Below are 24,287 nucleotides of genomic sequence, written 5' to 3'. Positions count from 1 at the left end.
AAAATTGATGTTTTGGAACCCTAAACACTAGTTCCTCGGAATTCCCTCGGAATATTCCGACGGAATTCCGAGGAAGATAAGGGTTTCCTCGGAATTTCCTCGGAATATTCCGAGGAAATTCCGAGGAAATAGGGTTTTTAAACCGAAAACAACGTTTTGCGGTTTGAATAACACTTATATAACTCTTATTAAGTGTCTTAGACTGATTATGAAGTCAAACATTTGTTCTTTACCCTATAATAAACACTTTTCCGATTGTATGAACGAAATCCCCACAACGTAAGATAAACACTTATACACTTTAACTATAAGGTGAAGGGAATACTTTCAATTCGTTTTGAAATTTGTTATTTCATCGTTTATGATCATCTATACAAAGAATCCTCAATGGTATGCATTACAATTGTTTAAGAAATGAAATACGGCAAAAAAAATTGATGTTTTGAAACCCCAAACACTAGTTCCTCGGAATTCCCTCGGAATTCCCTCGGAATATTCCGAGGAAGATAAGGGTTTCCTCGGAATTTCCTCGGAATATTCCGAGGAAATTCCGAGGAAATAGGGTTTTTAAACCGAAAACAACGTTTTGCGGTTTGAATAACACTTATATAACCCTTATTAAGTGTCTTAGACTGATTATGAAGTCAAACATTTGTTCCTTACCCTATAATAAACATTTTTCCGATTGTATGAACGAAATCCCCACAACGTAAGAGAAACACTTATACACTTTAACTATAAGGTGAAGGGAATACTTTCAATTCGTTTTGAAATTTGTTGTTTCATGGTTTATGATCATCTATACAAAGAATCCTCAATGGTATGCATTACAATTGTATAAGAAATGAAATATGGCAAAAAAAATTGATGTTTTGAAACCCCAAACACTAGTTCCTCGGAATTCCCTCGGAATATTCCGACGGAATTCCGAGGGATATTTAAGTATCCGTCGGAATTTCCTCGGAATATTTTCATTTAACCGGGCAAATTTTTCGCGAAAATTGAAATTGGAATTCCGACGGAATTCCGACGGATAGTATCCGTCGGACCCTAGGTTTTATAACCACAAGCCGCTTCTTCTTCCCCATTTCTCTCTTCTTCCTCTGCGCCTCTTCTCCCTCTTCTCCGGCGATTTACCCTTCCTCTCCGACCTCTTCTCCGGCGATCTCCCCTTTCTCTTACACAAATAATGTAAGGACCCTATCCCACTCTCTTAGGTTCTATTTGTTAGGTTTTTGTGTAGATTTGATAGATTTTTGTTAAGGTGATTGGTTAGGATTGTGATTTGGTTGTATAATAGGTTTAGAATTGTGATTTGGTTGAATAATTTGTTTTGTTGAATTGATTAAGAATTTTTTTATAAATTTTTGATTTTTTTTGTATTTATAAATTCGATTTTTGAGTATAATTTCGATTTTTATATTTTACAAAACGATTTTTGTATATAAATTCGTTTTTTTGGATTTTACAAAACGTTTTTTGTATATAAATTCGATTTTTTGGATTTCACAAAACATTTTTAATATCTTTAAAACTTTTTTTGTGATTAAAAACTATTATTTGGGATTTAAAAAAAATTGTTTTTTTATATTTATATTATATTAATTTCTTAATTTATTAAACATTTTTAATATTATTAAAACTATTTTTTGTAATTATTAAACTATTTTTTATTTATTAAAACTATTTTTTGTTTATTAGAACTATTTTTATATATTTATTAAACATTTTTAATGTCTATAAAACTTTTTTGTGATTAAAAACTATTATTTGGGATTTAAAAAAAAAAAATTTATATTTATATTATATAAATTTCTATATTTATTAAACATTTTTAATATTATTAAAACTAATTTTTTGTAAATATTAAACTATTTTTTATTTATTAAAACTATTTTTTGTTTATTAGAACTATTTTTATATATTTATCAAAAAATTTAATGTCTATAAAACTTTTTTGTAATTAAAAACTATTATTTGGGATTTTTTTTTAAAAAAAAATTAATTTATATATTTCTATATTTATTAAATATTTTTTTTATAATTTACTGGTCGCATGATGATCAGACTCGGCCTCGACAGCGTCGTGGTCGTGGTGGTACGGGGAGCCAGTCTCGGGATTCCAGCCATTTTCAGGATTCCCCTTCGTCCCACAGCTCCTACCATACATCTCCCTCTGCTGCACCCGCTCCTGCTCCTTTCGCTCCCGCTGCTGCACCCGCTCCTGCTTCTCCGGGTCCTCCGGGCGTGATGACTGTTGCGGAGTTGATTCGACAGCCTGGTCGTGACCATGTTCCCTATCTCACTCCGTATCCACATGGACGGGGTCAAACATGGTAATTAAACATATTTTTTTTCATTAAAATTTGATTCATTATTAAGCGTTTGTTCTTTTTATTAGGTTCAACCGATCCGGGAACGGGATCAGCGCATGGATCAACCGTATGATGTACTCGGCCCTCGACAAGGGACATCCGACTTTCACTGATTTCCCTACCGACAAGCAGCATCTGTGGTTTCGGCAGTTTGCGGTAAGTATTCTAATTTTTTACTTATATTTTTAATCTTTAATATAAATTTTCTATTAATTGTGTTTTTTTTTCAGCAAGAATTCACCTGGAATTCCGATGAGACGCTCTTTATCTATCACCACTTCGTCCATAAAGTTATGGACAACTACGGGAAGCAGATCCACGAGTGGAAGAAGAAGTGGGAAATCAATAAGGTTCGATTTAATTTATTAAACAATTTTTTTAATTTATTAAAGTATTTTTTAATTTATTAAACTATTTTCTTTTTTTTATTATTAAAAGGTCCCAAAGTCGATAAACAACACGGTCTGAACGGAATTGTGTGCGCATTGGGATAAGGAAGAGACGAAAGAAACTTCTTCCACCAACTCCACCAACCGCAGGAGCGACCGTAAAGGGAAGGGCGTCTTCAAGCATAACTTGGGTGCTCAATCTATTGTCTCTCTGGGAGATCGCATGGTAAGTTCAGCCGCTTTTTCTTCAATTATTTAAGTTTTGAAATTTTATTTTTTGTCCATTTCTTCTAATTTCAAATGTTTCTTTAATTTATGTTTTTTTTCAAGGCGGAATAAAATGATGGCGAGCCGGTTGATGATCTCGCCCTAATGAAGAGGGCGTATACCAACAAGAAGACCGGCCAGATTGATGACGGTCTTGTGGGGGGAAGTGGTCAGCCTGGTCCAAACTCAGGTGCAAGACGAAGTGTCTCAGCTTCAAACCGAGGATGACGCTTCGAAGGCTTCGACCAACTTATCCCGGTTTCGAATCAACGAAATCGTTGAATCCGTAAGTTCTTTTTTTTTTTTAAGTTCAATTTATTTATTTCTTGATTTAAATTTGTAAATTTGGCTATTTTCTATTTCAGTCGGTTCCAAAGAAGAAGGGACGTTTAGTCGGTTTGGGTCGTCGCACCCGGTCGGTTCCTCCTTCTTCTGCACCACCGCCCTTTGTTGATCCAGAAGTACTTACGGCTCAGTTGAAGGACAAGGATGATCGCATATCTTTGTTGGAGACCCAGATGGCGGCTCAACAGGCGGGCTATGAGGCACATAGGAGGCTGAACCAGCAAATGATGGAGATGATGCAGAGGATGTACCCAAACGAGGTGTTCCCGGACGTGCCAGACCCGTAGTTTCTTTTTTTTCCAAAAACTCGGAATGTTTTATTTTTATTTGTGAAACTTTGAATATTAATTAATATGATTTCAATTTTAATTTTAATTTTATATTTTCGAATATAAATTTCAAAATTTTTATTTTTTTAAAAAAAATTAATATTTTTTACATTCCGAGGAATTGAACCCTCGGAATATACCGAGGGACATCTTCCTCGGAATATACCGAGGGACCCAGTTCCTCGGAATATACCGAGGGACATGTTCCTCGGAATATACCGAGGGACCCGTTCCTCGGAATATTCCGAGGGACCCGTTCCTCGGAATTTTCCGATGAAAATTCCGAGGAATATTTCGTCGGAACTTCCGAGGATTGGACCATCGGAAAGTCCATCGAAATATCCTGACGAAGTTCTCCCTCGGTATATTCCGAGGAGCTATCCGACGAACTGGTGGTCCTCGGAATTTCCTCGGAAATTTGTTTCCTCAGAATTCCGTCGGAAAATTCCGAGGGATTTCCGAGGAAAAATGAATTTCCGAGTAGTTATTTCCGAGGACTTGTTTCGTCGGTATGTCGTCGGAATAACGTTATTCCGACGACATACCGACGATTTTTTTCCTTAGTATGTCGTTGTTTTCTTGTAGTGAATGAATGATACATTTATCTTTTAAATAATGATACATTTATCTTTTGAATTATTAGATCAACATATATTTGGTAGTCCAAAACTGAAATATCGCACATAAAATCCAAAACAAAAGTCTAATTAAATAGATTAGATAACCTCACTGTTTTTCAAAACACATGATCAAAAAGATAAAGGGTATTTTAATAAAGATTTTTAACGTGAAAACCCCTCAACTAAGTTTGTTTTGACTAAAAACCTTCAAACTAAGTATTTAACGAAAAAACCCCCAAAGAATTAAACCATAGCAGGTCATAATTACCAAAACTACCAGTAAATCTTTAGTTTGAGGGTTTCTACATTAAGTAAACATAGTTGAGGGGTTTTACCATTAAAATCAAAAAAAAAAAAAATTCAAAATTTTATAATATTATCTAAAAATTAGTAACTTAAATTTTCAAAATTAGCACTTTTAATTTTTTTTTGTAAATATATGAGTTTGATGTGTTTTTAACATCAATATTATATATGTATAATTAAAAATGTAAAAACTCAGAAAATATAATAAAAATTATCTAAAGATTTATTATTACAGTTTTATTAGAAAAGATATAATTTCTATTATATTTTCTTATTTTTTACAGTTTTAACCTTTTAGTAATTTTATTACATGTAAATCCTTATTACATTTTTACTAGATAAGATATAATTTTTATTATATTTTTTGTCTTTTACATTTTTAAAATTTTAGTAATTTTATTACAGGTAAATCTTTAGATAATTTTTTATTATATTTTCTAGGTTTTTAAATTTTAATTTTATACATATATGATGTTGATGTTCAAAACATATCAAACTTATATATTTACAAAAAAAAATTAAAAGTATTAATTTTGAAAATTTCAGTTACTAATTTTTTAGATAATATTATAAAAATTTTGATTTTTTCAATTTTTAATGGTAAAACCCCTCAACTATGTTTACTTAATGTAGAAACCCCTAAACTAAAGATTTACCGGTAGTAACGATAATTATGACCTGCTAGGGTTTAATTCATTAAATAAAGTTAGTTTGAGGGTTTTTTGTTTAAATACTTAGTTTGGGAGTTTTTACCCAAACAAACTTAGTTGTAGAGTTTTAATGTTAAAAATCCTTTTAATAACATAGTAACCAAATATATTCTTTCAAACTTTTTCTCATACATTGACATTGCAAAACCGCCAATATGTTCCAATAACAATGACAAACAACTAATCAACTTAACTTAAGAGTCAGTTTACATATCTTATGTTATATAGCCTTGAGGAAAATAGTTTCTAAAACCTTTTTAAAACACACAACATACATGGAGAATAAGATTCTTGGCTACACAAAACAAAATTAAATGGTCAAAACCACAAGAACATCCGGAGTAATAGGGCTAAAAGGCTATTTTAGTACAGTACAGTAACACGTGGAGAAAGCAGATACATTATCTCCTAACACAAAACAAACTCAAACAACACTAGTCCCCAATCTTAGAGTTTTACCAATCTTTAATCTCATGTCTCTTGATGATCATCTCCAAACCGAATCCATTCATATGCTTAACAGTTCAATGTGTGTTCCAGAGCTTAACAGCAACAATGAAAAGACGACCTTCTCACAGATTTTGGTAATCTCATCCATTGGCTTGCTCTTAGCCCTTGCACTACATTACCGTCTGAGGAAGATACGTCACTCCAAGAACATCCCTCGTCTCAGACGGTCTCACAAACACAAAGGCCATGAGAAGCTCGAGAGATTCTCTCACTACGTTGGTAAAATCAATCTACATATTATCCTCTTCGAATTCTCCATGATCATATACATTTTGATGCATCACCATAAAGGACATGTTGTTTTGTGTTTTTTATTTCTTTCTATTTGTTGCAGTGCGTCAAATGGGATTCAAGGACAGGAGAGAATGTCCTCATCTCTGCAAATTAGCCAATGAGTACATAAGGAAATCAGGTTGCTGCGAGGAGGACATCTACAGCTTCTTCTCTGAAGAGCCTGATGCTGATTCTCTCTTCATTAAACTCGTCGAGGAGTTTGAGAGATGTATTCTCAGTTACTTTGCTTACCACTGGAGCCATGCAGATCTCATGATCAGTCAGGTAACATAAAACACAAACAAAACTTTTAAGATCCGAGATTTTGCAGGCTGTAGGCTATTTAGTGAAAGTTTAAATAAAAATAAATTTTACAAATTTGAGAACTTATTTCTATGTAACTTTTTTCAAAAAAAAAAATTGTGGGTTATAGGCCGATGTTTCACTTGGCAATGCCCAGGACCGGCCTTGACCTTAGCTGTTAACATGGATTTTGTTACAGATACTCAGCGCTGATGTTGAGCCTAAAAAGAAGCTCAAGCACATTGTCATGGCAGCAACAAGGTGATCTTAAACAACAAATCTATCCATATTGTGTTCTCTTTTGGTGATTTTTTTTTCCAAATGATTGTTTCTTGGTTGGTATAATAGAGATCAGAGGTTTGAGAGGGTGACTAAGAATCTAAAAGTGGCAAGAGTGTTCAACACATTGGTGGAGGAAATGAAAGCAATGGGGATAGCATCTGTTGATGACTCTGAGTGTACAGAAGTGATGGCACCAGTTGCACACAAGGACCGTAGCCCTGTTCTACTCCTTATGGGTGGTGGCATGGGTGCAGGAAAGAGCACTGTGCTTAAAGAAATTCTCAAAGAGTAAGTAAAAAAGATCTAATATATAAGTTCATTTAGATCTATTCATTTGCCTGTAAACATGGATGTGTGGTTTGGGATCAGACCATTTTGGGCAGGAGCAGATGCTGTGGTGATCGAAGCTGATGCTTTCAAAGAATCTGATGTGATATACAGAGCTCTAAGCTCCAGAGGCCATGCTGATATGATCAAGACTGCTGAATTCGTAAGGTTCTTTGTTTCCAATAGTTCTCTATTACCGTCTCTATTCTGCAGTGCGGTTCTGATAGTAATAAAAAAATACATATTGGGATCAAATCAAGTTTTAGTAACTCTTCCAGTAAATATATATATAAGAACAAAAACAAGAAACATATTACCTTATGATATATTCAATATCCACAAAAATGTTTGAAACTCTTGGCAGGTTCATCAATCATCAACAGATGCAGCATCATCACTACTCGTTACAGCTCTCAACGAAGGGAGGGATGTGATAATGGATGGAACACTCTCGTGGGTACCGTTTGTGGTACAGACCATAACCATGACAAGGAATGTGCATCGCCACCGTTACAGAATGGGACCCGGCTACAAGGTTGGTGAAAACGGAGACGTGATAGAGAACTATTGGGAACGCATAGGAGAGAGACAACAGCTGCAAGAGGATGGGAAGGAGAGAAAGCCATACAGGATAGAGTTAGTTGGAGTTGTGTGCGATGCGTACTTAGCAGTGATTCGAGGCATTAGGTGAGAGCTGTTGGTAACTAGTTCTCAAACAAGTGTGTGTCTGTTCCTAACATAAGGTTTATGCAGGAGAGCAATAATGTGTAGAAGAGCGGTGAGGGTGAGATCTCAGCTGAGATCTCACAAGAGGTTTGCAGATGCGTTTCTTACGTATTGCAACATAGTTGACAATGCAAGGCTTTACTGCACCAATGCTCTTGAAGGTTCACCAAAGGTTAGAACTTTGACAATGTTATAAGTAAATGAAAGTGAGAATCCATGGTGAGACAATTGTGATTTTTTTTTTGTGCAGATGATAGCCTGGAAAGAGAAGGAGAAGACATTGCTAGTGGATCCAGAGGAGATAGACTGTTTGAAGAACGTAGGGAGGTTAAACGAGAATGCAGAATCAATTTACGAGCTATACAGAAGACCAAACCCTGCTTGTGAAGCTGGGTCAATATGGAAAGACATTGTGCTGTCTCCTTCCAGGTTCAACATTCAGCAGGAGCTCAAATACTCAATTCAGAAAGTGGAAAGATTCAAACAGTGTCTCCAAGATACACCAAAGTCAGAAACAGAGCAAAGTGATGTACTTTCTTCCTAGCTATGTTCTTATCTGTTCACTTAAGGTACCAAATGCATTATATATGATTCAGACAAAAGGTATGAACCTCACTTTAAACTTTGACATGTTTGTTGTTCTTAAAGTAGACCAGTTCCTTCACAGCATAGTTATGTTGTCTGTGCATTAGAACATTCAACAAGAAAGAAGCATGAACACATTATGACAATGTTTAAGATTCATACAAGAATCTGTTCAGACAAAACTAGATGAAGATTAAACCCAGCTGAAGTTTAAGATTCAACAAGAAAGAAAGTAGTGAATACAATGATGCAATGTTTAAGATTCATACAAGAATCAATTCAGACAGAACTAAATGAATCAATAAACCTAGGAGAAGCATGTCTGCAAACCATGTAAGATGCTCAAGGTAGACCAGTTCCTTCAAAGCATAGTATGTTAACAATGAAACAAGAACATTCAACCAGACAGAAAGCTAAACACATTGCTACAATGTCAAGAATCAGTTCAGACAGAACTAGATTAACATTTAACCATGTAAGAAGCTTTAATTCCAAAACAACCCAAAAATTACAAAAAGAAACTAAAGGTCTCAAGAAGAAACCAGAAACAACTAAAAGGTAAAAAAAGCTTCTTCAAGGATGATTCAAATTATACAAGGCTACCCTAGAGAAGCTAACCATCATCACAACCATGTATTCAATCTCCCCCTTTCACTACCCTAAACCCCATCTTCTTCACTTCCTCACCTTCCTCGTCGAAGCCCTCTTCGCCGGAGACTTCGCCTTCAGACTCTTAGCAGCCGGAGCCGTCGCCTTGGCCGTGGCCTTCTTAGTCACAGCCGCTGCTGCTTTCTTAGCAGGAGCAGCAGCCTTCTTCCCTGGAGACGTTCTACTCGAAGTCCTCGCCGCTTTGGCAGGTCTCTCTTTAGCCTTAGGCTTAGCAGCAACAGCTTTGGTCTTGGACACAGCCGCCACAGTCTTTGTCTTCGTCTTTGGTTTAGCCTTAGCAGCGACTTTAGCCTTTGGCTTCACAGCTGCTACTACAGCTTTGGTCTTCTTGGTTCCTTTAGCTGCTGGTTTAGCAACCTTAGCCTTCGGTTTAGTAGATACGGTTGCCTTCTTCTTAACCGGAGCCGGTTTAGGAGCAGTAACGGCGGTTGATTTAGCGGAGGGGAGCTTGAAGGAGCCTTTGACTTTGACGAGCTTCCCTAAAGCGACGAGTCTCTTGAGATTGACGAGGAGAAGCTTCCTGAAGGTGGGAGGAAGCGACTTCTGCTTCTCCTCGATGAACTTCTGAATCGCGTATTGGCTAGATCCGGTTCTCTCCTTCAACGTCGTGATCGCGTCTTTAATCATCTGCGAATCGATTCGATTCAAATTAAACAAAATTCAAAAACCTAATCTGAAATCATAAAATTAGATCGAATCGAATCTGATACCTCTTCGTAGGTAGGGTGAGATGAAGAAGTTCTCTTCCTCGGAGACTTAGCTGCAGGCTTCTTCTTCGGAGCTGCTGCTGCTTTTACTTCCTTCGTCTTCTTTGCTTTACCTCCCTTCGCCGCCGGTTTCTTCTCACTCGCCGGCGCCGTCACCGTCTCTTCGACGTTGATTGGAACGGTTTCTTCCTCTGCCGACATCTTTTTTATTTCTCTCTCTGTTTGAAGAAGTTTATGGGATTGGATTGGATTCTGATGAAGACGACGAGAACTTCGGAAACGTTTATATAGTCAGATGTGTGGTTTCTATCTCTGCTCTGATTGGTTAATACGATGAGTACTCGGATCGGTGTTGCTGCTCAGGTTTGAATGTTAGCCGTTGGATTTAACGATATCGACGGTGTAGAGATGAGAAGTGTGGGTGCGAGGATGTGGAGGTTAATGAATGTGGGATAGGTGCTTTTGGTGTGCTTTTAGGCTCGATTAAAATTGTCATAACTTGAGTTATACTTGATGAAATTTAATTTTGTTTTTTCCATGTAGTAGATAATTCTTTAAGGTTTCGTTTGAATGTTTACTCGTGTTAAACGGATTAGTATAGAGTGAGAAAATCTGTTTTGAAGCAAGGTTGGTCGAAACTGTGGTTTGTTTTGATAGTATTAAGGTATATTTGGTTTTATGGAGAATGCTTGTGGGAAAATTATGAGTGTTTGTATTCATTGGAAACTAGACTAATCAAGGAGTGTAACGAACCAAGCATTTTTGAAATCGGATCTTGTTTTGGTGGAAAATCGTGGTACTGGAGTCGACCGAAGATGACCATCTTCTAGTATATGGTGGTGCCACACACAACTTTATTGCATGTGTGATGTGTCTACCTTTTAAAGAGTCTTAGCTAAATAAACCAGAGATTTATGTATTGGATTCATTTTCATAAATTAATTACATCGTGTAATAATTCGCTATAATATAGTATTTGTTATACAAGTTATATTTACAAGACTTAGTTTCACAATAATGATGATGTCTGCAACTATGCATCTACCTTCTAATAGCATAGAAGTCGTTTTATTATCGGTAACAATATATATGATTCTCATTAGCAAACACATATTTTTGTAATGAATACAAAATTTTTACGTTGCTTTACCTTTTTATCTAACACATAGTGATCTAACCCAGCTAAAATGAAAAAACGAATAAATTGACCTGAACTATATTTCATTCACTAACGATAAAGAATTTGTCTATAGACAACCATAGTTGAACAATTCCAGATTTACATCTGTTTTTATAAACAGGGGTACTCTTAAGAAAAAAGCTTCAATTAATATATACAATACTAAGCCGCTAAGCAAGATAAAAACCTTTAATTAATCTCCCTTTCGTGAAAGTAAATGTGTTAGACATTCCACCAGTCTCTCATCCGATTATTAACTGCGTTTCAATGGTTTACTTTCGGATGTCATGCATCTCCATTTTACGATTACCAATAGAAGCTAATGTTGGTTTCAAGATACTCTCAAGTCCTAACAATATACTAGAATACAATAACCAGCCATTAACAAACATGCAAATTAATAACAAATGAACTTCTTTCGCTGTGGATCTAGTAACGAGCTAGTATATGGTTGATACAAATGTCAATTTGTTTTCAGTTTATCGATATACCGGACATGCTAAGTTGCTAACAAATTAGAGTTATGCTCCTGATATCCTTCCATAACTATAAATCTATATATGATAACTTTTTTAGTATCATCTACATATGTTAAAGAATCTTATGACTAGCTTGATTACTTGGATTACTTGTCAGTTGTCACCGCCCCTTATCTACATAGAATGAATAGATGATATCCACTGTCCACACATGCCATATATTCCTAGTGCACACGCCAAAGTATTTACAGAATATTCAAAAGATTTATGTGATCAAATTTGCACGGCGCTATAACTGTTGTTCGGACTTAGGACTTGTGATAGATTAGACTAACAGAACATGAGATACGGAGACATATATAAGTCAGGTAAGAACTTGACATGATGTTCATATCTTGAATTAGCACTATTCATGCTCCGGATATAAATTTTCAACAAAATTGAAGGAAATCATGGCAAAAAAAAAGAAAGAAAGGGAGAAGTAGACCATTAATTATCTTTATTCCTCGAATTTAGACTAATGGGATTCAAGTAGTGTTGACTCTCTGTATGTAAATGGACTCTCTAGATTTAGGCAAATTAATCAAAATTTTATTGCAGTGCTTGCATGTTTAGAGCCATGAGAAATGATAGGTTCAATCTTTTGTCTCCATGCAAAATGTCAAATACCTACGACTAATGGGCTCGGACCACTAGTCCATTATTTCCATGTCTTTTCCAATCGGTTTTTGGACATAAACAAGTTCGTTATGCACATAGTAGTATTAGTTATATATATGCAGTATTAGTTATATATATGCACTAGTGATATCAGTTAAAACCCCGTGTTTTGATGGAGCCATCGGTGCTTGGATAGAAGTAGAACCATGAGAAATGAGGATGATTAGTTTAATTTTTGTTCTCGCACATACCTAAAAGGTACTTTCAACTTAATGTCACCTACCCATGTTTTTAAAATGTCAAAAAAAAAAAAAAAAAAAAATATCAATAAGATGATCTTCAGTATTTAATTGTTATTATGAAAATTATTGTTCATATTCATCTAAAGATGATGATCAAAAAGAATGAAGTAACTACTGATAATATATGTTTTATTTACCAAAATTAATGAATTTGATCATTTCCATGGTGTACACACAAAAAACAATTATTCGTTCCCTCGAACAACATTGATTTAGTGGGAGAAAATAAAAATAATCAAAATGCAGGTTATAGAATAGTACTCTAGAGGCATATAATAAGAGTAGTGATGGAAATGTTCTTGAAATGATGTTGGTCGACGAGCAGGTTTGCCCTTAACCAAAAAAGGATACTTAATATGGTGTTTTAAATATTAAAGCATGTAGATTTTTTCAAAACATTCTAAAACCATTAACTAAACTTCGATGTCATCTTGTTTTTTTAATTGTAGTAATTTGTGTGTTTACATGGAAATTATATATATGCTCAAGTTGAAGAATATCTTATTAATAAACACTAAAATGTTCTCAAAGAAAGTCAAACTTTCATCATCAATGCTTTTCAATTGATGGATTATCTTAAAGAATCTAGGACCAATCTTCATCCTTTTAAAAGTTTTGAATTACAGTGAATAAAAAAATTATACTTTAATTATTTACCATTTATATTTGCAGATGTGATTGGTCAGGTCATATATATAGTGAATGTTAGACCAACGCAGAAACTTAAAACAAAGATCTTGTTTTACAACTATATTTAGAAATAAACAATGACAAAAATGTAATAATTTTCATTTGACATGTACATTATGGACCAACTTTGCCTAAAGGTGATCGACTCCACTGAAGAAAACAATGCACCAACTGTAATATATGTTGTTAAGTTTGCATGCATCAAAAATTATAAATGTAAATTTATAATTTTTATGTTTTGATACATTATTTTCCACAGAGATAAGCCATGAAATTCTAATATTTTGATATACTTATATCCAAAAATTAATGACAATAAGAAATTTCTAGAACACTTCCGTAAAGCCTATGACAGCATAATCACAACCAAACTATCAATACAAATCAAGCTCAATTATCTACCATGATATGTAAATCACAATACCAATTTTATATCAATCACATGGGTTGTTTATTTAAAGAAAACACTAACATGTTAGCTGTTATATGGCATTAGTTGCGTCTCTCAACTCCATCTAAAATCAGCTCATTTGCAATTTATCAACTTTCAAAACGCAGCCTTAAAGAAAATCAGATTCTAGAGTCTCATTTGGTTGAAAGAAGATACCAAAACTATCAGAATCAGCTTATAAATGCAAATTATCGTTTAACTATTACTTAACAGCATTTCTAAAACAAAACTAAAAAAAAAAAGAGATATGGAGTTGAATTTTACTCAAATTCCATTCTATTTTGGAATAAAAATGGAGTTATGAACAGAAAATAAATATATTATTTCATTTATTGAGTAAACTCAATGTTTATTTTGTTATAAAATGGAAAATCGATTGACGTTGTAACATTTCTTATTCCAAACTCTATTTTGGAATCAAATATGTAGTATGCTTAGAGATGCTCTAAGTTATGTGGTATTGTGTTGATAACTATTCTCACAACTCAAGACACACAGTTTCAAGAAACCGTGGAACAATAACACACAAGTACATTTCAACAAATCCTTTATACACTAAATTGCAAGTCATTCATCCAATAAAAAGTTGATATTTGGCATTGTGTTCCAAAAATAACTAATCAATTAAAAATAACAAATTCAATTTTTAGAAGACTATAAGACAAAACTGATTCCTAAATTTTCTCACACCACTACTAAGATGTTCAAACTTCCAAGAAAAAGTGTCTTGTGTAGTTAGAAATTCTATCACGATTTCAAACACTTTTTTCCCCAGCAATGTCAAATCGTCTAACTTCTATATATATAACTTCAAGCAACTAATTGATTTTTCATATTTCTTTCTTTTATCAACGTTTTTTCTTCATTTTTCCAGTGTTTTGAGTGCAGTAAAAAATCTATACAGGTTTATATTTCTCCTTTTCAGATTAATTTTCTTCAATGTTCAATTCAATGCTTTCTCATTCTTTTAATTATTTATTCATGATTCAGGATGAAAATGGTACTTAATGTACTCCAGTTTCAAAGAGTTCTTCAAACGAAAAAGAAAACTCAGATTTTTGTCGGTAATTCGGGTAACAATACGTATATATGAACCTGCTATATATACAAACTGATTATTTACAAATCGTTGTGTTACGGTTTAACTATATTTCACAAATATGTTTTCTTATAACAAAATGTATTCAAATATTTTACAAATCGATTTGAGTCTATTACACAGAAACTGAAGATTTTATATATGTTTTATCTTATCGTTGAATTTTATGGTTAGGGATTATTGTAGAAAAGGCGATCGAGAATAATCTTAAAATGCAGGTTCAATAAAAAAAAATCATAACACGTGTTTTTTTACCATTTTCTTGCCGCTAACATAGAAAGCTTTAATGTTATTGAGTTTTGTTTGGATGAATTTTGAAGTTTATGTGGATATAGAGCAAAATAAAAACTAGAGATCATCTCGCCATTAAAGAACATGAAGGTGGCATATCAGTAGTGATGTGTGGACCAGATTAAAGTAATAATTGTAAACAATGGCATCTTAGCTTATAATGATTACAAGTTGTTGTAGTTTTCTATATATATTATCAACAATTTATGGGTTTATGCAAACACAAATTAATTAACACTCTTCTTGATATATTATCTATAATCTATGATATATTTTAACAAGAAAATGTAGTGTTAATACATGTTAAAGTTAACAAATCCTTGCCGTACTTAGTACGGGGCTAAACACTAGTCAATCAATAAGTCAATAACCTAATTATAACAAGACTCAAACACACATTATCAAAAAAAACACATTCCAAGGCTTAAAAAAATACATACTTTGAATTTTTGGGTTCTTCCTTCCAAATTCACAATTAATAAATAGATATAGATATTTTACAAAACGTTGATAGCAAAATTAGGGTGCGCAGTTTAAGATATGTAAGACGCAATAGATGTTACATTCTATATACACAAAGTAGACCTTATTTGGCATCCAGCCATCCACACAAAGACCCATAGACGTTACTACTTACTACATCGTCGCGATGTTACATTCTATAATAACACAAAGTACACCTCATTGGCTGTTGACCAAAAAAAAAAAGACCTCATTTGCTTCCAATTTTCTTTTATTTTTACCACCAGGAGACAAATCTCTTGCAAGAAAATCACAACAACCCAAATGGAATTAGCTTCACGTTTGTTGAGAAACATTTTTCTAACTAGAAAACCATTTAAATCTATTCTGTCAATTGGTTTTCCAAGATTCAAAGATACAACAAAAGGAAAAAAAAAGCACACGTGTGTAGTAGAGACAGTTAACAGGTAGCAGTGTAGTTTTCAACGGAAGTAACCGTAGAGTTCCAAGTAGCAAATGCAAAAGTTCCAAGGAGTTGATGTGTCTGCGGTTGGACCGGTCAGAACCAGCCTGAAAAATCTGAAGGGAAGTAACGCATTTGCTGCTGTGATTGGCCACGATGCAAACTGACCAGCCTTGCACATCGTTTGGTCGTTCTCGTGGACTCTCAAGTCCGTCCACGTGTTCCCATCCATTGATCCCTTCATACCCCATCAAGACACACGATCTTCCTAAGCAGCTTGTCTCAATAAAGACATCAAGTCTAGGCTGAAAGATTTAGATTAAGATACCTGAAACTTCCAGGACCTTGCGTATGCTCTTGACCCGTCTTGTCTGAATGTGTAGTAGTTGCACATAAGCTGCATCCCACACAACCCTCACCCGGTTAATTTCTTACATATCGAACTAAAAACACAAACTATTTTGCTTCAAGTCTGTGAGCATGGTTTATGAAGTTCTTAAACTGCATCAAACAGAGGATGTCGTAGAAAGAGAAGGTATGGAGGAGACCTGGTGATCTTCGCCTAAGTCCACCATCCACCAGGAAGATATACGTCCGTCTTCCATCCTAGGCCCTGCAAAGGAAGTACCCTGTTGCCCAAAAAAAAAGAGTCAAAATCATATGATTAAAAATTGGATAGTTCAAGCCAAGTTCCAATCATATAAGAAGAACAAGCTTTGGTGGACCCATACCACATATGTTTTTGAAGCTAAAGCCTTGGGATCAGTGAATCTGGAAGTGGGGCTGCTTGATGTAATGATGATTTTCTGGAAACATCGAGAAATTCGAAACATAAGGAACTCTTGCTCATTTGATCAAAAAAAAAAAAAGGAACTCTTGCTCCAGTAAAATTCATGGTTCTTGTAAAATGATTTCAACAAAAGTGAGATGAAATTGAGTTTAAACCTTTGCGAGAACAGGGTTGACCCATTGATGACTCCCATAAGATGTACCAACGAAGTGAAGCACCCCATTGCTATCCCCATCGCGTATGTACTGAAGCTCCTTGAAACTCGATCTCCGGTGCTGGAGCCTTGAACTAGAGATGTAAGCTTTTAATGATTAACTACTCTGTAAAAGTAAAGCTGGAGGAGATGTTACATGACTATATAACTCTTACGTCGCTTCGTTTCCTGGGCATGTCAATCTAGAAGCCAAAAAACTAGCAGCCTCCTTTACCTGTACACAACGCAAAATATCAGAAGTCTTGAACAGAAGAAAAGTCTTGAAAGGAGAAACAAAAAGGACAATGTTAAAAACTTACAAGACGATTGAATACTGGGATTTGTCTGCTTAAGTTGCTGTTTTCTAACTGCAAGATCATTAACCATAGATGACATTAGTATAAATTTAACAGAAAAAGATAAAACTCTAACCAGTATAAGAAGTGTCGGGATCTGCTTTACCCTCTCCAGCAACTCGTAGGGCAACAAAGAGAAGCGCACATGAGGCAACAAGTCATCAAGTGACTGAAGTCTTTCTTTGAACAAAGTTTCTGGATTAGAATAGTTCATTAGCTCATCTATATCTTCCCAACGCTGTGGCTCCTCAGCTTTCATGCACCACATGAGAACAGCATCAAGAATCTTCTCCTCAGATGTCACTGTTAGATCTGCAGACTGCATATTCAGGTATTAACACTGATCAGTAAATTAAGAACAACAATGTTTTTCCACAAGAACTAAGTGTAGCAGTTTTTTGGTTGTCCCCAAGTAGATTGAGAGGTTCTTACAAGAATGAGAAGGTTGGTGCAAGAGAATACACACCTCAAGAATATCACTGAAAGTGGTCTGATCTAACAAGACAAAGTCCAAACTCGCCGTGGTACAATAGTCAAAGTGCATGGAGAACTTCCTCTTGCACATCTCCTCAATGAGTTTACAGGATGAGATAGACGAAACCACTTGGAGAACTGAGCATACAGAATCCTGCAACAAAAGTTCTGAGGTTAGCTTTCCCTACTAATTCTCCAAATTTGTCTGCTTCCACGCCCAAAAAAACTTGCACAAAAGAATTATTCTTGTTGTATGATCTTCTTCCAAAACAAGAACACCATCCCTGCATGTAATATATACATGGAACAATATTAATATTTCGTTTCTTTTTCTTTATTTTTTCAGAAGGCTGAAGCCACAACTCCACGGCTCGTTAAACTCTCTACCATACAGAACCCATATTGTAACAGATATAACTGGAAAAGAAGAGCAACATGATAGCAAAAGAGAGAAGCATCATTTACTAAAGAGGATTGTGAAGAAAAAATCACCTCGGAGAGGCACTCTAAGAGCATTTTGCAGCATTCCTGATGAAGTGGAACAACTCCAAACCGGTCAGCTAGAAAGAGAAGATGGATCAAATCGGTTCCAAAGTTCACAGTGTCTTCCATGTTCAACTCTCCGCTATACATGAAGTTAAGCATAGCCTTGAACGCTTCTGGTGACACATCGGTTAAGTAGATCGTCGACGAATGGCTTTCACTCATCCCATTTGTAAACATCTGTATGTTCATTGAGAATGAGAATCAACATTTTCATCAACATCAAAACTGTAACCACAAAGAGATAGTTTCTCTCACCTTTGCAAATGCAACACTCCAGAGACTAAGAATGACTTTATGAGATTGGAAAGTGACGCCATGGTCACTGAGACAGATCTTTACGTCACTGTACTCGCCGCTAGAGTAGAACTTCTTCAGCTTGGCCACGTCAGCAGGGAAAGCAGTTGGGAACATAAAACCAGACAAGGGCTGAGAAATTGGACATGATAGTTCAACTCTTTTGCAGGGGTCAGATACTCTGTCGCTTAGTTTTAAACGGTTTATATATTCTTCACATTGTCTCACCAATGGCATCGCTTCAAAGCTAGAACTTAAATCCCTCAATGGACCAAGTTCTGATTCCAAAATCTACATAAAAAAAAAGGTTGAAGAAAAGCATGAGGAAGACGAAGAACCTCCAAGCTTCATAACAGACGGTACCAAAAATTTGATACCACTTTAGCTTCAAAGTTACCTGAGTTCGTCCTGTATAGATATACTGAAGAAGAGCATGAAGAATCGGATACGAGACACCACGTAGTTGAATGACATCTCCACTCAAAGGAAAGGTACCTGAAGCTTGTAAGATAGCCTTGTGAGCAGGTACATCCACTTCCTCATCACCAACACGAAAGACTGTATCCGATAACTCCCAGCTCTCTAGAAAGTTACCAAGCCCCCATTGTTCATAATCACAACCATTCCCTTCCTCCACAAACTTCTCATCTCCTACTTGCCTCCACAGAGAGATATGATTATGTGTCACAGGAAACACACTCACGTTCCTATACCCAACATGCTTATCCCAGCTGCTCAACCCAACGTACTGCACACTACAATTAGGCTTGGCGTCTTGCCACTGAAACACCAGGTTCTGAAACGGATACCGACCTTTCCCAATGCTCACCAGCCCATCGTAGATACTGATCCAGTAACTCTCAAACTCCAAGGAACAGCGGCAGAGATCAGAAGCCTCCTCGTCCACCACGGAGGCCCCATCGACCTGAATCTTCAGCCTCCGGTTCCTGTTGCTGCCGATGATGACAATGTAGTGAGGACAGTTGTCTTTCTTGTAATGGTAATGCTGGCTCCCAACGTTCTCTCTGAACACCACGGTGACGTCGTTGTGAGCAAAGGCGTCGAAGGCAACGCAGCCTCGGCCCGGTTCGCGGAACTTGAGATCATCGCTCCAAGCGCACTCGAATGGTGCAACGGTTAGGAACTTGTTCTCCTTTGCAGCAACCATGTTTCTTCTACATAAAGAGTAAAGACTCAGAAGAAATCAACCTCTATTTATATATTTAAAAAAAAAAAAAAAAAAAGGGGAGAATAGGATCCACTCATTCAGACATTTCGACGAACACATAGACCAAACTCAACCCAGATCATACAAAGTTAAGATTTTTTTTCAGACAAGCTATGTGTTTAAGACAAGATCATAGCTTTTTTTTTTATTTTAAATTTGTGAAGAAAGAAAGGTCTTTTTCAAAAAAAGATTAAACAGAGCCAGAAACTACTAGAAAACCAACAACTTGGCGGAAAATATCTGAAACCATTTTATATCATCATACAACTGGCGACATACCCCACCATGAGCTTCCCTCCGCCGTCAAATCTCCACCACAACACAAAGGTTCTAATTATTAAAAACGAGAAAAACGACGGTGGAGAAAAAAAGAAAGAAGAAAAATATCAGATCGCATCAAGATGCAGACAAAGATTAATAAAAAAATATTTTAAGAGGTGGAGGAGGATAAGGGTTTACCTTGAAATCAATCAGGGGTGACTCATGATCGTGTAAGAGATCTAATCCTTTAAGATTTATAATAAGAAAGTGCCAAAACTGGAAAGTAAAGAACCGTAAACGATGAAGAAGAAGACGACATTTGATGATTGATTTGATGAGATATTTTGTTTTTTTAAAATATGTTATCTTTGTGAAGATTAATGGGCCATAAACATTAGTATAAGGCCCCATCATAACTCGTTGGTTACCTTTTGATTGTTCGGACAAAACCTTTGTTAAGAAGCATATTATTATGATCAGAACCGTTTTTAAGTGTTGAAAGAACATTCTATTTTGTAACTTTAATCAAAAAGTAGTAATCTAATTTAGAGGTGGACATTTCGATTCAATTTCTGGTTCGGCTAAGTTGGATTAACCCAGTTCGGCTAGGCTTATGATGAAGTTGGATTTTTATTTTTGTTCAAAAATATAACTCGGTTAAAAATAAATTTACAAAATATAAAAAATAAAACTAAAGATCATTAATATTTCAAAATTTTTTTTAAAAAAAAATCATGAAATTTTTGTAGTAAAAACATAGGTTTAAATCAGAAAGTAACAGTACTAAATGAATCGTTAATATGTTCAGTTAAACTGATTAAATTAATACATTGGTTTTCTTAGTTTAGTTTTAAACCGAATCGTTCGGGTTGTTACAAACGTCGACTTAAATGATTTGAATACATATTTTGGTTTGGTTTACTTCAATTTGATTTGGTTCGGTCCTGTGTGCCACCTCTAGTATCCATAAGAAATGTATTTTATTAACTTTTTTTTTTTTGTATTTTGCAAGACTATATTCCTCAACTGGAAGCAATAAACTTTGAGAGAAACAAAAAGTCTTGACAAATCCTACGTTTATCCCTTAAAACCAAACCCAACAACTGCAGTAAACTGTCTCACAAAGCAAATCCATACCCCAACTAAAAAGCACTGCTCCCATCATGTTATCACAACACAATATCGGAGCCGATTCAAGGTCCATCTATCATCATGGCGCACATAGGAGAGAACACACATGATCAATGAAAGTTATGTTGACATCTTTCTTTCGGTTTTCTAGTATCCATTAAAACTAGTTTTACGATTTTTTGTACTTTGTAAGACTTTCTCAAATGGAAGCTGAGATTAAGAAAAATTGCGAAGCACTAAGAGCATTACACTTGATAGAAATAAGAAGAACAAAAGTCTTGACAAATCCTACGTTTACCCCTTAAACCAAACCCTCTCCACACCCCAACTACGAGCCCATCATTTTATTATCACACACAATATTGGAGCAGATTCAACGTCCATCTATCATCATTGCGCACACAGGATCAATGAAAGTTATGTTGTTACGGCTTGAGACGGCAGTTTCGGGTGACTATGCTCTGCTTCGTAAGTAACAATAAGCATTGCCGGATCTTCCACACATCTCTCTACGTGCTTCCTCGCTGGACAACCTCTCATGCTACTGCACTTGTAATATCCCCTGCAATTTTCAACACACCACTTTTCAAAACAAAAAAGACTCAATACTTTACACATCAATTAAAAGAGAGTGATCAAGCAAAAAGAGTATATACCTGGGATAAGGAGAGCCCTTGATGGGTTTCTGACCATACTTTCGCCACGAGTAATCATCAGGAGGTATGTCTGCAACCTTGTTGCTTATAGCAGGCACTCTGATCGATCTCCTAACCCTGTGTTTCCTGTCATTTTCCAACAATGTTTTACTACACCTTTCTTGATTAATAGAAATATACGCAACTAACCTCTTCTTAGAGCAGTGGCATCGGCTAGAGCTTCCATGTTCGTCTCCTTTCAAGAGGCATTTTCTCTTAGAATGTGGTAATAAACTCTGATCACCTACCAAATGAAAGGAGTTTCTCCCTTCTGCATTGGCCACGCTACCATCTATGCTAAGCGATGAAACAAAGGACCTAGTGGATGACATGGTTGGTGTACAGCTCGAGTTATCGAAGCTCAAACTTATCCCTCCATTGCACTTCCTTAGCATAATCTCAGCTTGATGATGTCTTTGTTGCTGCTGATGTAGATGGTGAGCCTGCAACCGTTCATGCAACTGTTGCTGCTGTTGTTGGTGTTGATGTTCTGGGAACATATTCTGCTGAAGGAGAGGGGCTTTTAAACTGAAAGACCGAGTCCCTAAGGTGAGAGAATCAGTTGGTCTCAAGCTCAGTTCATGGAAACCAGACTGGAGTTTCTGAGATGATTCTGGAAGTTGAGTTGTTTGGAGAAGACAAGGATCAAGGAAGATGGCTTGAGACAAATGGTTCAGAGGCTTCTTATTGGCTCTCCTAAACCGGGCATGACCCACACTTTTGCTTAACAGACTCCCAACTCTCTTGAACCTAGACACAGCTTCTCTAGTTTCAGACACTAAACTACTCCCATGATCTTGTTGATGTAAGAGGTTAAGAACTCTATGACAACTCTCTACGGCTGCTCTGTTGGTTCCTTCTATCTCCTCCATGTCGAACCCTAAATTTCCCAAAGAGCGAAGAACAAAAAGAGAAACACTAATCTAGCTTAGAAACCGAAATGGGAAAGACCCAAATAGTAAAGTTTCTATTTTTACACAAACCCATTCTCCAAAAAAGAAGTTGTCTTTGTTAAGCTTGAAGACGAAAAGATTGCTTCTTTAACTACAAGATCAAAGCAAACATCAAACTTGATACACCAAAAGGAGAAGGAATTGAGAGAGAGAGAGAGAGAGAGAGAGTGATGAGGACCTTGGTGGATGCTTGGAGGAAGCTTAAGAGAGAGAGTGAGGGGACTGGTAATGAGTTGTCAAACCCAAGATTCCACCACCATCTTCTTTAAAGAGGTTTCGAGAAAACGAAAGGTGTGAAAGAGAAGACTTTTCTTGACACACGCAGACACACACACTCTCTCTCTCTAGCTTCTGCAATAACTCAAGGCATCCCCTCCGACTGTTTCAAGAAATCATTTTTTAAAGGAGAAGAAAAAAATAAACTTTATTTTGGACAAAAGCAAAGAGAACGAAACTGGCGTCTTACAGAGGTGGGTCCCATTCAAAGACCTCAATTTAGGTAAGATTCGGATTTTTTATTTTTTTTATTAATTAAACTTATCGTAAAGAAGCAATTAGTCTTCTCTGTAATAATCAAACTCCTGACATAAACTTTTGTATTATTTAAAATATAGTTTCATTAAGGAAAATTTAGCAGCCTCATCGTTATATACGAAGTTAAATGAAGATTAATAACGTTTAATTCAACGTTTACTTTTTGTGAGTAAAACCAAAAGCAAAAGTAGAAGCAAAAGCTTTTTCTTTCTAACGGTTACTTGTTTTACCACAATGTGTCTTTCTCTTCAACGGATTCTTTAGTTAGAATCAGATGATGCGTTTAGCATAAAGTTAAGCTTACATGAAGACAAAAATATCTTCAGTAATAAAAATTTCAACGGTTCCCTTTGCTAGGTAAATATTTTCAGCATCCAACGCTAGTTTTGAAGTTCCAACTTTAATGTCGTAAAATACTCTCTCGATTTCTAAAAGATCTATGTTTTAAAATTTTCACATTTTTTAATAAAATATATTAAAACTTAGTTATTAATGCATGGTTTTTTGTAATTTTATATTTCCTATATTTTTAAATTAATAATAAAAAAAACAATTAATGTTCTTGATCTTCACAATTTCTCATTATTAGTTGACAAAAATTACACTGGAAATATAAAATATGTATTTTTTTGAAACAAAAGTTTTCTCCAGAGTATGAATCTTTTAGGAACGAAAGGAGTATATAAACTTAAAATTTCGAAATGAATCGCAAATAAGCGATTAGTCTTCTCTGTTATAATCAGGCTCCTGACAAAAACTTATATTACTAAATCAAATTTAGTTTCGTTAATTTAGCAGCATCATAAAAAGAAAATATTCATGTCATCGTTATATACGAAAGTTAATTCAAGGGTAAAGATTGTTTAATTCCAAGTTTTTTTAGTTTACTTTCGGTAAGTAGTACCAAAAATCTTATATATTAAAATAGAAGTCATGGCTTCTTTCATGTGTGATTTTTTAATTTGGACCATCACTTAGAAATCTTATTAAATGTATTTTATTAAGACTAATAATACATAGAATTTTTAAAAT

The 24,287-nt window shown here is 35.3% G+C and overlaps 4 protein-coding genes across 8 annotated transcripts; 1 reads left to right on the top strand and 3 right to left on the bottom strand.

The window, feature by feature from the left end:
• Positions 1 to 5,233: 5,233 nt before the first annotated feature.
• Positions 5,234 to 8,384, top strand: LOC106426372 (calmodulin calcium-dependent NAD kinase). The gene is made up of 8 exons (XM_048753978.1): positions 5,234 to 6,070; positions 6,186 to 6,409; positions 6,627 to 6,688; positions 6,776 to 6,997; positions 7,079 to 7,199; positions 7,401 to 7,723; positions 7,790 to 7,934; positions 8,013 to 8,384. The coding sequence occupies exons 1-8, from the start codon at positions 5,815 to 5,817 to the stop codon at positions 8,304 to 8,306; spliced, it is 1,647 nt and encodes a 548-aa protein (XP_048609935.1). The 5' UTR covers positions 5,234 to 5,814; the 3' UTR covers positions 8,307 to 8,384.
• Positions 8,385 to 8,807: 423 nt separating this feature from the next.
• Positions 8,808 to 10,295, bottom strand: LOC106426396 (histone H1.2). Its single transcript, XM_013867113.3, has 2 exons — positions 9,727 to 10,295; positions 8,808 to 9,643 (listed from the first exon to the last, which is right to left on the bottom strand). The coding sequence occupies exons 1-2, from the start codon at positions 9,922 to 9,924 to the stop codon at positions 9,023 to 9,025; spliced, it is 819 nt and encodes a 272-aa protein (XP_013722567.1). The 5' UTR covers positions 9,925 to 10,295; the 3' UTR covers positions 8,808 to 9,022.
• Positions 10,296 to 15,636: 5,341 nt separating this feature from the next.
• LOC106426382 (BTB/POZ domain-containing protein At2g30600) lies at positions 15,637 to 20,327 on the bottom strand. Of its 3 annotated transcripts, none has more exons than XM_013867100.2 (13): positions 20,141 to 20,327; positions 18,851 to 19,628; positions 18,415 to 18,744; positions 18,106 to 18,336; positions 17,606 to 17,767; positions 17,246 to 17,458; positions 17,104 to 17,151; positions 16,960 to 17,018; positions 16,746 to 16,878; positions 16,532 to 16,606; positions 16,349 to 16,429; positions 16,129 to 16,197; positions 15,637 to 16,038 (listed from the first exon to the last, which is right to left on the bottom strand). In XM_013867100.2, the coding sequence occupies exons 2-13, from the start codon at positions 19,619 to 19,621 to the stop codon at positions 15,820 to 15,822; spliced, it is 2,391 nt and encodes a 796-aa protein (XP_013722554.1). In that variant the 5' UTR covers positions 19,622 to 19,628; positions 20,141 to 20,327; the 3' UTR covers positions 15,637 to 15,819. The 3 variants fall into 3 exon arrangements, with proteins under 3 accessions (XP_013722554.1, XP_022557054.1, XP_048609933.1); XM_022701333.2 differs by having other exon boundaries at positions 19,961 to 20,179; XM_048753976.1 differs by lacking the exon at positions 20,141 to 20,327 and adding an exon at positions 19,726 to 19,890.
• A 941-nt stretch (positions 20,328 to 21,268) lies between these two features.
• On the bottom strand, positions 21,269 to 23,155 carry LOC106426398 (probable WRKY transcription factor 21). 3 transcript variants are annotated; one of them, XM_013867118.3, is made up of 5 exons: positions 22,900 to 23,155; positions 22,752 to 22,812; positions 21,919 to 22,648; positions 21,730 to 21,855; positions 21,269 to 21,655 (listed from the first exon to the last, which is right to left on the bottom strand). In XM_013867118.3, exons 2-5 carry the CDS (start codon positions 22,753 to 22,755, stop codon positions 21,610 to 21,612), a joined length of 906 nt encoding a protein of 301 aa, XP_013722572.1. In that variant the 5' UTR covers positions 22,756 to 22,812; positions 22,900 to 23,155; the 3' UTR covers positions 21,269 to 21,609. The 3 variants fall into 3 exon arrangements, with proteins under 3 accessions (XP_013722572.1, XP_013722571.1, XP_048609934.1); XM_013867117.3 differs by having other exon boundaries at positions 21,269 to 21,635; positions 22,900 to 23,154; XM_048753977.1 differs by having other exon boundaries at positions 21,269 to 21,635; positions 22,752 to 22,914.
• Positions 23,156 to 24,287: the final 1,132 nt, after the last annotated feature.

The sequence above is a fragment of the Brassica napus genome, chromosome C4, assembly GCF_020379485.1.
Source record: "Brassica napus cultivar Da-Ae chromosome C4, Da-Ae, whole genome shotgun sequence".
NCBI lineage: Eukaryota > Viridiplantae > Streptophyta > Magnoliopsida > Brassicales > Brassicaceae > Brassica > Brassica napus.
This window is presented reverse-complemented; position numbering and strand designations above follow the sequence as displayed.